Below are 15,635 nucleotides of genomic sequence, written 5' to 3' on the forward strand. Positions count from 1 at the left end.
GAAGAGGCGGGCGCGGAGGGCGGCGCCTCAGGGCAGGCGGGCCCGGGCCGGTCCCGTGACGGCGGGAGCTGAGGGAGCGATGGGGCTGCTCCGTGCTGTGACCGCGCTGTCCGTGCTGCTGCTGGCGGCAGGTACGGGCCGGGAGGGGAGCGGGACCCCGGGCACGGCGCTCCGTGTCCCGCAGCCGCTGCGGGCAGGCCCGGGCTGAGCCGGGGACGTTCCGCTCGCCGGGGCTGCGGGCGGGAGGGACGGAGAGCGTGGCGGGGTCCGGCCGGAGCAGCAAAGGCCACTTGGGAAAGCCTTACTGCTCCTACTCCAGTGCGCTGCTGCCTTCTGCCCTGTCCTTGAGATTAAGGGATGGAGTGTCAAGGGTCTGTTCTGTGTCCGACGTGGGCAGTAGACTGACTGCGTAAGGTGACCAGACGGTACTGACTTAATTGAGTTTAAATTATATTTTGGATTCCTTTTGGATTCCTTCCCTGCCTGTCTGCCTCTGCTCTCCTTGGGGACTGAAGTGATGTAGTCTCTGCAGACTCCCAGACCGAAGTACTGGGATGAGCTCAGTGGGTCTGATCATGGAGCCAATAGTTCCATTGAGGGTTCGGTCCTGTACGGGCTCTTCACTGAACGTTTTGATTCTTTTTAGGTTCCTTTCAACTCAGAATATTCTGTGATCCTTGTCAAAATTACAGCTGGTTATTGGAGTTATTCCATTTGGGTTAGTGGGGTTGTGTCTTAGTCCAGGCCTTGAAAACACGTCCAGAACAAATTTTTCCGGCAATTGGGCTGTTGTTCCGGCGGCAGATCTAACGCCAGGCTCTGATAAGGAAGCACTTAATTACCCACTTCATTCATTGGTGATAACTCAGCTATGGGTGGGGGTGTAAGTGTAGGCAGGTTTCTTATAATAATTTTTTTTAATAGTAGTAGCACTTCTAATTGTCACTCCCAAGATTGAAATGTAATGTTTTGGAACAATTCTGGTGGAAAGCCCAAAGCTGAGCCTTTTTACCTGGCTGATTGTTATTTTTATTTCCCCTCAAGGTGTAGTTCTGAGGCAGCCCCAAGAGCCAAAAGAGCTGTGGGGATATGTGGAGGTTCGGAGCAAGGCCCACATGTTCTGGTGGCTCTACTATGCAAATAACCCAACCCGAGACTTCACAGAGTTACCTCTTGTCTTGTGGCTTCAGGTAAGGTTTGGTGAGTGATACCTAAGCAATAATTCTTTCCTTCTGTGCCTGGTTCAGTCTGAAATCTGATATTGTGCTCTACAGAAACAGGATTCAAAACTGCCTGGTTCTAAATACTCTGCCTTGTGAATGAGGTGTTGGGGTTGGGAAAAACAATGATGATTTCATTCTGTGGTTGTGGGGTGTCCTTAACTGCTCACCTTCCATCAAGTTCAATTGCAGTAACAGAGGTTGTTCTTATCCTTCATACAGTATTAGTGATTCTTGTGCATTGTAGTTTCACAGCTCCTGTCCTGGAGAGTTTGAAGTCTAAACAGTGTTCAGAGAGTAGATAAAATAATCAGAGATTTAGGATGATTTCTAAATGGAACACCGATCTCAGTTTGATAAAAGTGGGGGTATGTAATCCACAGTACATTTCAGAAATTAATATTTGATAGAATCACATGAGGACTTTTTCTTGTTCTTTCTGGGTTATTTCATCAGAGTGAAACCACAAGCTGTTCATGCTGATCAAGCTAATGACTTGCAAAGCCACAGTTAGCAGATAGTTAACTTTTGCACTCCATATTCAGGAATAAGATTTTGAAACTGCTCACAGGACAAGTAGCTCACCAGAAGCTCTCACAAGTGGGTGACTGCTTCTCTGTTGAATTCTTGCTTTCAGAAGTGGCATGTGTGCACATAACCCAAGACAATGAGGAACAGACCCTGCTCTGCAAATTAACGTGTAGTGCAAAAGCCATTTTAAAAAATTTACAATCTGTCATTCTACTTACTTGCTGGCTTGTACTTTTCTTCCATCTGTCATATCTATGCCATGCTGACTTTTAATGTCTTTGGTATTTCCCTGCAGGGAGGTCCAGGAGCTTCAGGCTGTGGATATGGGAACTTTGAAGAGATTGGTCCATTAGACAAAGAAATGAAACCAAGAAACACAACCTGGGTACAGTAGAGAGTTCAGCTTTTAACTAGTAATTACAGATGTTTGTTTGCTTGTGTAAGCAGATAATCACTATGCAAAAAACAACAGAACAGTTTTTCATTTAAAGTTCCATAGAACTATAATATTTCAAGTTAAAATATTGTGGTTAATAAATTCGCTTATAGGAATAGCCTTGTTTAGAACTGAGGGGAAGACATATTAATTTGATTTGATGAAGTCTGTCTGGTCTTCCATGAAATTGTGAAATGCAGATGTCTGGCAACCAGAGAGCAGGGAAATTGTAGAAAGTGTTATTTCAGATCACAGCTTCATTGTGTGCAGTCACAGCACTTTTTCTGTGTGGTTGGTAGTGTAAAACCTATGGTTTGTAATTACAGGTCCAGTATGGCCTTCAAGGGAAAACAAATTACAGCTGCCTGTGAAGGTGGAAGTTTAATTAGTGCAATATATTTGTGCTCTGAGCTAGCAATTGCCTGCAGTACTCCAGAGTTCCCTAGGTGACCTGCCTCTGGATCACTGGGAGTTTTTGGGTGTATTTCTGGTTACAGATTGGGCAAATTGAAGGACTTCATGTTGCACCTAATTTTTCTGCAAGTTTTTTGAGGTCCAGGGATTTGCTGGCCCAGTTAATCATTTGTACCATCAAAACTAAGCTTTTTTGCTGGTGCTGAACTGAGGTTTTATACAAACTTTCTTTCTGCTTCTGCAGTTGCAGGCAGCCAGTATCTTGTTTGTGGATAATCCTGTGGGCACTGGGTTCAGTTATGTGGATGACTGTAGCTTGTTTGCCCAAAACCTTACCACCGTAGTTTCTGATATGATGGTTTTTCTTGGAGAATTCTTCAAGTGTAGACCAGAATTCCAGGTAAGTGAAATGAATTCTTGTTTATTGTTGTGGTTCTTTTAAATAGAATTCAAAAAGAATTAGAAAACAAACTTCTAGATGAGCAGTGTTTTGCTGCTAGGTAGAGTTTGGTGCAGGTATAGCCACTGTCTTTTATTTTCCACATTTCAGAAGTCATATCTTGATTTTGGGCTTAGTTGGATACACAGTGAGGTGCATTGTTGTCTGTTGCAGCATATACAGGATCATAGCTGCTTATAGTTCAAAAAAAAAAACTTCAGAACCAACCCCAGCAAATCACCAGGATGTTATGGAGCTTAATGTGCAGCTTAAAATAAGAAAAAGCATTAAATGTTTGGTGGTGAGAGCTGAATAGGTGGTGCCTGGGTCCTGTGGGATGTGAGAGATGGTTGGAGGTATCTTCTGCCCTCTGCCTGAGTTCCTCATGTGGCTCTTCTGTCCCCAGACCATCCCATTCTACATATTTTCTGAATCTTACGGAGGTAAAATGGCTGCTGGCGTTGCTTTAGAGCTGCACAAGGTAAGTACTTGCAGGATACAGTTCACTTTTCATTTAAAACATGGGTTTCTACAAGTACTTTTATTTTCTGGAATGTACTGTCCCTATTGCCTAATTCACAATGCCACTTACTTTTTTCACTTAATGAAAACTGATTCTAGAGTCATGAATAGCTAACTAAAATTTGATTCTTGGGTTTGTTTTTTTTTTTGTTTTTTCTCTTATTCACGAAGGCTGTTCAAAAAGGAGCCATAAAGTGCAATTTTATGGGGACTGCTCTTGGAGACTCATGGATTTCTCCTTTAGGTATGTTTAAATTCCTCAGACTGTGGATGATTTGCTGTTATTTTGTTTTGTTGAGTGTTGTAATCATTCCATGAGTGCCTAAAGTAAAAAATGCCATCCCTGCCTTAAGTGAATTAACTCTCTAGTGAGTCTGGTAAATCAAAAAGAAATACTCGGCCTTGCAAGCTATGACTGAAGAATCTCCCTTTAGAATGTGTCTGGATTAGGAAAAGTCAGAGAGAAAGGTCAGTGAGGAGCACACTTGCATCTGAAATGGAGGGATGGTGAAATGTCCCTACACATCTCCACAGCCTCTGGGGTGTTTTGCAAGAGTCTTGTGCTTAAATGCGGCCACCAAATTATTCACAAGGCTGTAAGTGAGATTTGTGTCTGCTGAAGGACAAAAAGCAAATTAAAGGGTTCTTGGTCTGTCAGTGGGATTGGCAAGGGCAGGCTTCACAGATTCCCTGCAGCACAGGACAACACCAAGCAAACTCCTATCTGTCTGTCACCAGTTGATCCTTGAGAATTTACAAACAAACCTGTTATAAAGCAGATTTGTTTTATAACTCAATTTTTCCCTTGTGACTTTTCAGACAGATCAGTTTAGGTAATTTCTATCCTCTTGTTAGACCTCTGGCCATGTTCTGGCAATGGGCTCTACAGTGCTGGGGGGAAAACATTTTGGTAAAAACATGTTGGTTGCTTTAAATAAATTTCACTGGTTAACTCATGGAGGGTTATTGTTGCAGGATTTGTGAAACACCTGCTCTGTGGTACATAACCTTAGGGTTAAAAAGAGCTGACTGTACATTTTTACTGATTAATTCATCTTCATTTATTTTTCTCTAATATTGTTGCCCCAGTAAAGGAAAAGTAAGTTAAATCTTATGCCAATGATTAATTGTCAGTTTTATGTTTGAAATCTGCTCTGTTTGTTTAGACTCTGTGCTGTCCTGGGGGCCCTACCTTTACAGCACTGTAAGTACCTCCTCAAACTCCTGGTCCTCTCCTGATCCCTTGTGCTGCCACACAGTACAAATGGGTGTTGAATTTTAAGATTACCTCTTGACCTGAGTAAAACCTTGAAAGCATGGAGGCTGTTAGCAATAAGTGAATGTGGAGTTGTAATTGAAGCTGTCCTTCTTTGTGTTTGTCTTCCAGTCTCTCCTTGACGATAATGGTCTGGCAGAGGTGACTGCTGTTGCCAAAGAAATAATGGATGCAATAAATAAAAATCAGTATGGGCTGGCCACTGAGCTCTGGGGCAAGGCTGAAGGTGTCATTGAAGAGGTGAGAGCTTTGACTAACATTGCGAAATAACTGCCTGGGAAGGCACATGATTTCAAGTTCTCCTTTCTCTGAGTGCTGAGCTGGCATGAATTCTCCAACCCTCTGCCCAGTCATTTTTGCCAGGATTTGTTTTATCCCAGTGCTGATATAAAAGTGTTTGCTATGCTCTGCTGGGTGAGTGACAGAGAAAGTGGGCAGGACAGCCCTTATGGTCTTCCAGTATTGCTCTGTTTCAGCATACAACTAGTCCTCTTGATTTCCACAGTTTCAAATTAAATAAACTATATCTTCTGGAAAGGTTTGAATATTGAAAACTGCATCCATCAAGATGCAAATTTGAAGTTTAGCACACATGTCTATTTGAAGAACTGCAATAAGTACACAGGATGGAAAGGAACCTCAAGTTATGGTCTCTTACTGTAGGTTACTGCATCTTGTTACTTAGAAATTCCAACATAAAAGATGGGTAAAGTTTTGCTTTTGTTTCTCCTGTTAGAAGGTTGCTCCAAAACCTCATTCCTTGTTACATCTCATTCTTTAGTACATGTAAAGCTCTGGCTTCTTTGGACAAAAAGGCTAATCTGGACCCACTTCCCTATTTTTGCCCTTTTTTTGGAGTTTTTTTGTTTTGGGTTTTTCTGTTTTGTTTTCTGTGTTTCATAAATGACAGGGCCTTGCGCATAGTTAGTTTCACTTCTTGTTTGGAAGGAACTTCTGGTTCCTGTTTTACTTTTCAAATCTACTTGGCTTGCCCTCTCAGTTGTGATGATATTGGCAGGTGAAGGCACTGCAGTTCTTCTGGGGTTGCTGTTGTGATTTTTGACCTAAGCATCAGAACTTAATTAACTCAAAAATCAAGTAAAGCAGTGCTTCAAGAATTTGGAATAACTTCTCTAATAGCAGCACTGTCCTTGGATGCAGGCAGCCTCTGAAAGCTGCATCAGAGCTGCCACTCTGCAATGCTTGGGCACATCCAGCTGTCGGCAGCTCCAGAAGAGGGGTGCCTCATACCCATCACCACATTTTCAAGGAAGCATTTTAGATTTTGGAGGATTGTAGGTTGGGAGGATGTTGAGTGAGAGCAGCACCAGACCAGAGCTGGCAGTAGGAGCTGTCTGAAAGCATCACTGGCACTACAGCTCTCTGTCATGAGTAATGCAGGGTAAGACTTCCTGTGGCTTCACAACTGCTTCAGGAGTAAATAACATCTCTGGTACAACCCATGTGTGAACAATACAGGCTTGAGGAATCTCTTTCCCACTTCCCAAAGCAAATGTAGAAGTGAAGTTTTTCCACAAGTATCTTCTTGGTGTGCAGGTAAAGTGACAGGTCACAGGGTCCTTTATTTATGATTTACTTATCTTTTTTTTTTTCTTTTCAGGAAAGACTGTTCTTCATATCTGAGAAATGTTTTTAGTAGTTATACTGAAATTATCTTGTGTTTTCAGAACACAGACAATGTGAACTTTTATAACATCTTGACTAAGGATGTTCCAGAAGTGAAATCAGATGAACAAGAAAATCTCCATCTCAGTAAGTTGTATTTAAGTACTTGAACTTTAAATATTAAGTAAAAGTATTTAATTACTTAAATACTTGAACTTCTGAGGCCCTATGTTGCCATTCACATACTCTGACAGTGGAAAGAGCCTCAATGTAGCACATCCTTAGAATGGATGTTGATATTCTTTGGAGCAGAACTTGTTTGGTATTGCATATAGACAGATAGGAATGTGGAACAACCCTATAGATGACACCTCCACCTATACATCCTGCACAAATTACTGCAAGGAAGCAGTCAGTATAATTGCAACATCCTTTTATGACCTTTTAAGTTACTTCCTCTTACTGTCTTTCATTTCTGTCTTTAAAAAAAGTCTCATCAGTATAAACAGTCTGATTAAATTCTTGCTCCATAATTTTTCTGCATCAATGTGAAAAGCACACATGTAGTTTCTTTCAAGCTCTTTTATTGTTGGCTTTATAAGGGAAGGTGAAATTATTAAAACATCATGAAAGTAAAAAAAGCAGCTCAAAAATAACTAGTCTGTTGAGAAGAGCCAAGTTAAAACAGAAAAAGTGCCCAGTGTTAGCAAAAAGTAGGAATGGATGCATCATCCTGCCCTAAATAAGGATTGACTTCAGTGGTTTCTAGTAAGCAAATCTCTCTCTGTGGTGTTGCATTTTCATTAGAATAGGGTTTGTTGGCCATGATTGACACTGAAGATTGTTATCTGTGCAGGATGGTGTCTTAAATGTGCCACTGATCAAAGCATGTGCTCTCTTCTTTCAGTGCGGCTTTACCAGCGCTATGTCAGAAAAATGCATCAGAACAGCCTCGATGAGCTGATGAATGGGCCCATCAGAAAGAAGCTGATGATCATTCCTGACTGTGTGAAGTGGGGAGGTACTTTCTGTCTGTTAGTGTGCACCTGATGAGTCCATTGCCACTGTTTACAGTATTGCATCCTGTAGGAAAATACTCTGGCCGTGGTCATATTCAATTGTCTTTATCTGTGGGGCTAAGGAGGGGATTTGTTCTCAGAAGTGAAGATGTTGTGGGGCAGGCCTGTGGGAGCAGGTGTGGTTCTGGTTCTGATTTTGCTGCTCTATTTATCTTTAGCCAAGTAAGTAAAAATACAGGGGGATGGAGGAAGATCATCTGTATTTCAGCAGCTGGTTTCTGTGTCTCATGCAGTCTTGCTGAAATTCCTGTCAGCTTTTCTCTGCCAGAAGTCTGGTGTCATGTAATGATGCATCTTTGATGAAGGAGGGGGTGTAAAACAGGCTTAAAGGGCTGATGTCAGCACTCTGTGTGTGTAAATAGGAGCCAGAAACTACAGTACTGTCTATGAGCTCCAGTGGGAGCACAGCTGCTGTCTGGTCCTCCTGTTCCTCAAACTGACAAATCACTGCCACTGTGGGCTAGGACTGGTTTTTTTGTACAACTGTGAACTCCATTTGAGAGCCTTTAGCCCATGCTTCTGTCCCAGCTTGGGGATGACATCCTTCATCACTTAAAATTTGTCTTTCTGCTTCCAACCAGGTCAGTCCAAACAGGTCTTTGAGAACATGGCTGAGGACTTCATGAAACCTGTCATCGATATTGTTGATCAGCTTTTGGCAGCCAATGTCAGTGTTACAGTCTATAATGGGCAGCTGGACCTCATTGTTGACACCATGGGTGAGGAACTGCTTGCCTGGGGATGGAAACAGAATATGTGATGAGTAGAATGTGGAGCTGTCAGTATATTGGTACCCAGATTTCTCCAATCTCCTGTGCAAACCTCTTATCTAACTAGCAGTGCTTAAATAGTTACAATCAAAAATGAACAGCACTTAGGATGTTTTGCTTATGTCCCTCTGAGAGAGGCAAATCCTTTACTTCCATTAGCCTGTTGGGAAATGGATCTGCAACATCAGTAATTGCTTGTTTCAGGTAAGCTAATAATTCACTTAATCCTCCTGGATAGGCACATATGTGCATGCTCATTCATAGGCAAAGAATGCTGGTAATTAATGAGGGAGGGTGCAGTGGAAGGGTGATCACACCTGCTCTCAGTGTAGCCTCCTGCACACCTTGGGCTTTGTTTGCTGCTTGCACAGTGCTGCTTTGGTCCAGAAGCAGTTTGGGAGCCAGGCCAAGTGCTGCTGGAATGCCTCATAAGGCTGCTGTGCTCCCTTCCACTGGTCTTTTCTCACTGAGTTAAAGAATCTGCAGTCAACAGACTCCACAAACACCTTCCTGTGGTGTGAAAGGCTTTATTCCTTGTATGTCTCTGTCCACTTAGATATTCAGATGCCCTTCATGAGCAACACAGCAATCAATAAATCCAGGAAACACAGTATTTAGGCTGTCAAAACAGATTAGCAGTTAGTGGTGCTCCAGTTTTTCACATTTTAGTCTAAAATTGAGCTATAGTCAACATGTAAATTCTTCCAGCAGTTCATAGGTAGGCTAAAGCTTTGTCCCCCTTGGAGTCCTGGAAATTATCTTGTTGCTGTCTTGACCTTATCTAGCAGCACCTGGAAACAGAAAACCTTTCCAACCTCTCCTCAATGAGTGTCTAATAAACAGAGAAATCCCAGGAGGGGGACTTGGTATGGATGATCCTTCTCCATGGCAGGGCATTCAAGGTGTTTGAGATGCAAAGTGAGATATGCTGGAATTTCCTTGGCTGCAGAGCCTCCAAGAAGCACATGTTCAACTTTCACAATCCTAAATCCATTTCATACACACCTTCACTGTTTACTTATTCCCTTCTCCCCTCCATTGGTTTGTCCTGAATTTTCCTAGGCATAACAAAACTGTTTTTAGGATCTGAGCACACAGACTCTGTGCTAACTCTGCTGTACTGGTATCCAGTACAGGGAATGTCCAGCTGGACTGGACTCCCAAACTGCTGTGGAACCAAGTATGGGTAATTTCCAAGTATTGGTAATCAATGCAGTCTGTTATCTCCAACAGGCCAGGAGGCATGGATCCGGAAACTGAAGTGGCCTGATTTGGACCAGTTCAGCCAGAAAAGGTGGAAGGCACTGTATGTGTCTCCAGAATCCACTGAGACAGCTGCTTTCCACAAGGCTTATAGGAACTTTGCTTTCTTCTGGATTCTCAAGGCTGGGCACATGGTAAATAGTAATGTCCTTGGGGTGGAATCAGCAAGAAGACTGAAGATGTGTGTGTAGCTGCTGTCTGCTTCCCTATAACAGCTGCTTATCCTGTGCTTTTCTCTGTGCTAGGTGCCAGCTGACCAAGGAGAGATGGCACTCAAAATGCTCAGGATGGTGACCCAGCAGCAGGACTAGGGGAGGAAAGGTCAGCAGGTCTGGCTTCCTGCCCAGCACCAGGGTTCTGAAGGAGTGTGAATCTGGGATCCTAAGCCAAAGAATGCACAGTGGCTGTTTGGACACACAGCCTCCCTCATCTTGCTGATACTGTGCTCAAGTGCTTGTGGAAAGGCATTTTTTTTTCTTGAATGTGTGTTATTGCTTTTGAATTTTAAAGCTGTGATTTGCTGCCTTAACACTCTTCATAAGTGACTCTTCCAGAGGGAAGTCCCCTATCATAAAGAATAAACCCTGAACCTTTGCCTTGGAAGGATTTTGTGCTCTTGTCCTTCCCTGAATGCTCTCTTGTCTGTTTGCACACCAAGAGTAAAACTAATTTGACTTGATTTGCTTTGTGTTCCTCTGGAGAGATGACCTGCTTCATGAGGCTGTGGAATGTCCCTTCCTTTGGCTTCTGCTTGAGTCACCTGGCTGGATTACAAGCTGAAGACATGGAAATGCCAGGACAGAGGACCTGCCCTAGAGGAATCACAGTCCATCTCATCTTGCTGAGGTGCCTGAATTAGGACCCAGGATTCTTCAGACTTCCTGTGCTATGGAGAGAGAAAAACATCCCATGGAGGAGGATTTGACCCTTTTCATCTGACCATTTATTTGTTTCCATTCTTCTTAATGCCTGCTACTCAAACTTTGCCTTTATCCTCAACACCTAAAGCACATCCAGCAGGAATTCCTGCTTTTCTATGTCCTGAAGCAGAAGGCCTCTTAATACCCTCTTGTACCAAAGACTCCCAACAGACAGAAGCCTCTTAAAACCTTCTAGGTTTAGCCAAAAGGAAAGGAGCATTATTTGAGCAATAACAGCATAATTCTGAAAGATGATAGGAGTGTTAAAAGAAGGATATACAAAATATTGATCCATGTCTTTTAGAATTTTTTTTTTAGGTCTTGCAGAGACCTATTACTTTGAAACATTTTTTTTTTTGAATGCATAGTTAAGAAGAGACTTGGTCAGACATTATTTGACTTTTGCTATGGAGCATGAAGTGATTGTTTTCTGTTGTCTGATAGGAGGCACAACAACTCCTTGCAGCTGTCAGAATCCTGAATAAATAGCAGCCTCTCAATTACTACATCCACTGAAACTGTCCTGAAATACCTGACAGCATCAGAACAGAGGCACAGTGCTGTGTGAGCACACATGCAATCCCTCAGCAGCTGCACTATTGGCACCTAATAATTGCTTTCCTTTTCCATGATCCCTTCTTGTATTCTTGAGAACTTTAGCAATGCAAATCCAGATTTGGTTTTTTAAACACCCTTTTCAATAAATAAGTCTAATTAATCTCTCTTTAGCATCACATTGATTTCACTGCTTGAAAATGACATCTTTTCTATTTTGGCTTTTAGATGAACAAGAGGAGGTTGCTACCAGTGTGTAAATTTGCATATGTACATTTTTGGAATATTTTAAAGTAATTTGCCTAGCAAATCAGTACATTTTTGCTTGGGTAATGTGCTGGTTTGGGCTAAGATAGAGTTAATTTTAGTAAATAGTATGGACTATGTTTTAGATTTGTGCTGGAGATGTTCGTAACACAGGGTTGTTCCAGTTGTGGCTGAGCAGTTCTTTTCTGCCCTCACCAGATCCCATCAGTAAGAGGATTTTTGGGAGCACAAGGAGTTGGAGGGGACACAGCCAGGACAGCTGACCCTGACTGGCCCAAGGGATGTCCCAGGCCAGGTGGTGTCATGCTCAGCTGGGGGAGAAGGAGGAAGGGGAGACATTGGGGGTGATGCTGTTTGTGATGGAGCCCTGCTTCCTTGGAGACAGCTGCACTCCTGCCCATGGGAAGTGGGAATGAATTCTTTGTTTTGATTTGCTTGTTGCCTATTAAACTCTTTATTTCCAACATAAGTTTTCTCACTTTACCCTTCAGTCTCTCCCCCATCTGTCTCAGGGGGAAGGTAACTGGGCAGCTCTGTGGTGTTTGTTTGTGGCTGGGGTTAGACCATGACAGCAGTTTGGCTGGTCCTCAGTCCTGTTATACACAATATTCTGCATTAATCCTAAATTAATACTGTAGGACTTGAGAGAGGATAATAATTGCGAAGGTGGTCTCTCCAGAAAGCAGCATGTGCTGTTCTCAGCCCTCTTTATCAAATGGGGCTGACTCAATTGCCATGGGCTGGTGCTCAGTCACAGGCCTGAGGCATCTGTTCCTTTTCCTGCTTTGTTTTAGATTCAGCAGGTTTTTCTGTTGGCAGAGACAGCCTGTGAGGAAAAAAGATGGTGTCAAGAAGGCTGGTGGTAAGGATTTGTTGGTTTTAGGGGCTATGCCAAATCTAAGTGTGCTAGAATAAAAACACTTGCCCATGGAGACAGGCTTTTAACTTGGGTTCATTTAAATGCAAACAACAAACCAGCAATCCATTTGGCATGAAGGAAGATTTGTTTTATTCCAGTAAAAGCTTTGTCACTGGTGTGTCACAGCTCTAGATCATCACAAAGGTAGGTCACCTGTCCAGCAGATGCTGTAAGAAATCAGTTGCTTTGAAAGGAGTTCAAGTCCCACTGTGTATCTGATTGGTAGTGACATAATTTGTCCACTTTGATTTCATGCACTGTGCCTTTTCCAGATAAGGGCAGTCACTTGGCAAATCCATTAGAGTGATTCATTCTAAATATTAATGCAATGTTTTACAGATGCTGGATCAGTCAGAAGAAAACAGCCCAGTGTTTGTATTTCATCCTCTGCAGCTGCAGATTCTGATTGCATAGGTAGCCTGACAGCCACTGACTTATTTTGCTCACCATCAGTTAAAGTTACTTTTCACAGAAAAATCTGTGTTAAAAATCAGTAATTTAGCACTGCTGCTTCAGCATGAACAGTGTTGGCTTTCTATAAGTCTATCTTTTCCAAGCCAAAGAAAGAAACCTAGAAATTTCTTTCAAAGCCACAACAAAAGAAGAATGTCTGTATACTGAGGCAAAATGGAAATCTTGGAGCACTTCTTCATTGTCATGTTGTATCTATTATCCTGTAAATATTCTTATGTATGGCAGCACAATTTTTGTGTCACTTCTGGACTCTGAGACCTATTCATGTTTTTCCAGAAGGGGTTCAGGAATGGAGTAGTAATTTGTCTGACCCACAAACTGATGCAGTAAGAACAGTAAGTATTGAGTGTAGTTCACTCTCACAAAGTTTCTCTGAACCTGATTTTAGTATTTGCTGTATGATAGATTTGATCTTGTGGAGGAACAAATGAGCTACAAATCTGAATGCAAAGTACACTTGTGCTAAGACAAGGTTTAGGACATAGGATTTGTCCAAATTTCACTAGGATGTCACACAGGCAAACACAACTACAGATTCACAGGGGACTTGGAAAAACAAGGCCAGAGTGAGTGCTGTACAGAGTGCCTCTCTGCTGTACAGACATCACACTTTTACTGAAGCTGATTCAAATCCAAGAGCTTGTTTCTGTTCTGCCCTGTTTTTTATTCTCCAGTTTCAACACCTATATTTATAGGCAGATACTGAATAGGGCTGTATCAGTTTTAAAATGCTGTGAATCCTCTCAGAGACAGCTGGAATAATTCCATCTGCAAGCTGTAGTGCCTAGACTTGACAATGCCTACCACAGTCATCTTTGAAGGCAGCTGTAAAGGCTGCTAGAACCAGCCTGGTTAAGCTGCTTTTCTATTGCTTCTTTGGTCCTGAAGTGTCCTATTTCTCTACAAGCTGGTTGCAGAATTCTTTGACCCAGACTGTGCTCACCAGCATTAGCCCCTCTTGGCCTGTGGATGGTCACAGCAATAATGATGCTGCACCTACATTCTCCTGTCTAAATACTCTTGTTCTCTTATCTCCCATTTTCAGCCAGCTTGGACTCATCTCCCACAATCTGTTTGGAGACACAACAAGTGATGACTGATATTAGCATCAGCATGGTATACCATGTTTTAATTTTATTATTGTCTCCCATTTCTCCTTGCTGAATACAGCAGTATCTGGGAATTGCATTCCTGTAGTCAGCTCTACTAAAACTGCAGATGGAACATATTTATTCAGATGTTGTGTAGTCTATCTTGGATAGGACAAAATAAACAAAATGGTAGAAACTTCATTTGAAGCAGTGAAAGATGATTTTTTTAAGAGTTTATATGCTGTGTTATGGGTAAGTTAGGTTAAAAAAAATACACTGGCTGGTGCATCCTCAGTCTGTTACAGCTGCTAGATGATTCATTTATTTTTTAACAAATTGAGGGAAGGAAAGGAGGAAAAAAGTAGTCTTTGGGAATCTGGGGTTTAGGTCTTCTAATGTGATTTCCTTGTTAGAGCCAGAGAGGAGTGTCTGTCTGTCACTTGACAGCCCTGTTTGGGGTAGAAGTTGAAAATAGCTTGACTGCTCCTGCTACACTGGATGTGCTTTTCACAGAGTTGTCCCGGAGCTTTAAACATTCTATTGCTTTCAAAGGTTTCCAGATGCCGTTTTATGTTATAACCTGAGGGAAATGTAAGCCATTACTTGGAGTTGGTCAGAGAGAAGTGGGCAGGTGCTGTCCTTGCCCTGAGGTTTCTGGAATGTACCAAGAAGAGAGGCTTGGCCCCAGGGCAGCTGCAGGACTGTGGGATGAGGCAGAGGGAGAAATCTTGTCCATTCACCTCGGCTTTACCTGTTACTGTTCTCGCCAGCCTTGGCAGGTGGATGCAGTGGAGTGAGCGGCCACTCGGTGGAGTAAGGAGACCTGGGAATGCCAGGGGAACACGCTGGCATCTGCAGCCCTACTGCTGTCCTGGAAACACCAGGGAATATTCCTTCAATCCTATGAATTCACTGTGGAATCAGCTTTATGTGAACTGCGACAGAGGATTGTTTATTTTAGCAGTAACTTCGGGAGAACGGGTAGTTTGGTCTTTGTGTAGTATGTGTGTTGTAAGAAGGAACAAATAAGACATTAATGTGTTTGGATTTAGTCAGTTGCTCTCTAGCTGGCTTCATCTGACAGAGTTTTGTTCATGCCTAATTCATAATCTGGTAAGAATGCTGTTGAAATCAAGCAAGAGCATTCATACTTTGTAAAATTAAACCAGCATCACTTCTACAAGGTGAGGTCCTATAAACAATTAGAAAATTTAAAAGGAAGATCCTTGCTTGTAGAAACCTTTCCCCGAAATGTCTAAGTTTTGTTCTTGTTTAACTCTTCATAATAGAAAAATAGATTAAAGGCAGTAAAAAAAAAAAGTGTCTTGCTTCTGTTCCAAACTTAATTAAGCTAGTCTGAGAAAACTCCATTACCTCTTAAGTAATATTTTTAAGTTCTCAGGGGCAAGGGTGTTAATAAGCTGATTATTTCTTCCTATTACCTGTTGTTTGTGACATTTAAAGAGAATGTCCAGATGATAAAGCACATCTGTTACACTGTTAATTGGAGCAGTTAGTGGGAAACAGGACTTGATACAAAATACAAATATTTAAGGAGGACTATATTGTGTATACTCTAGAGAGAAATTGTACTATGAAACTGTTCTTATGGGCTGGGTCTCTGGATTTTGCTGGAACACAACCAGAATTGTGGGCAGGGCCATCAGCCCTGAGAGTGCCCTCCTTAGACACGGTTTCTGACACCACATTACAATTTGCTGTGTGAGTGGAACTGACATTGATGGAAAAGAAGCTGATGGTAAAGAAATCCTGCAAATGACAGCCATGGCCTGTGGTATGCAATTTATTTATTCTTAGCAGGCAAATATGGTA

At 42.3% G+C, this 15,635-nt stretch overlaps 1 protein-coding gene across 1 annotated transcript; it reads left to right on the forward strand.

Moving 5' to 3' along the window:
- Nucleotides 1-27: 27 nt before the first annotated feature.
- Nucleotides 28-11,220, forward strand: SCPEP1 (serine carboxypeptidase 1). The gene is made up of 13 exons (XM_033076724.1): nt 28-131; nt 1,045-1,190; nt 2,047-2,136; nt 2,846-3,001; nt 3,447-3,521; nt 3,734-3,806; nt 4,729-4,766; nt 4,950-5,078; nt 6,527-6,611; nt 7,372-7,485; nt 8,125-8,262; nt 9,547-9,710; nt 9,822-11,220. The coding sequence occupies exons 1-13, from the start codon at nt 80-82 to the stop codon at nt 9,885-9,887; spliced, it is 1,326 nt and encodes a 441-aa protein (XP_032932615.1). The 5' UTR covers nt 28-79; the 3' UTR covers nt 9,888-11,220.
- Nucleotides 11,221-15,635: the final 4,415 nt, after the last annotated feature.

Source organism: Catharus ustulatus, chromosome 20, assembly GCF_009819885.2.
Source record: "Catharus ustulatus isolate bCatUst1 chromosome 20, bCatUst1.pri.v2, whole genome shotgun sequence".
In the NCBI taxonomy this organism is placed as follows: Eukaryota; Metazoa; Chordata; class Aves; order Passeriformes; family Turdidae; genus Catharus; species Catharus ustulatus.

Excerpts from the sequence above, each read along its gene's own strand:
- SCPEP1 (XM_033076724.1), top strand. The coding sequence starts at position 80 with ATGGGGCTGCTCCGTGCTGTGACCGCGCTGTCCGTGCTGCTGCTGGCG. Across the intron at positions 132-1,044 it reads CGTGCTGCTGCTGGCGGCAG|GTGTAGTTCTGAGGCAGCCC; the intron begins GTACGGGCCGGG and ends TTTCCCCTCAAG. Across the intron at positions 3,002-3,446 it reads AGTGTAGACCAGAATTCCAG|ACCATCCCATTCTACATATT; the intron begins GTAAGTGAAATG and ends TTCTGTCCCCAG.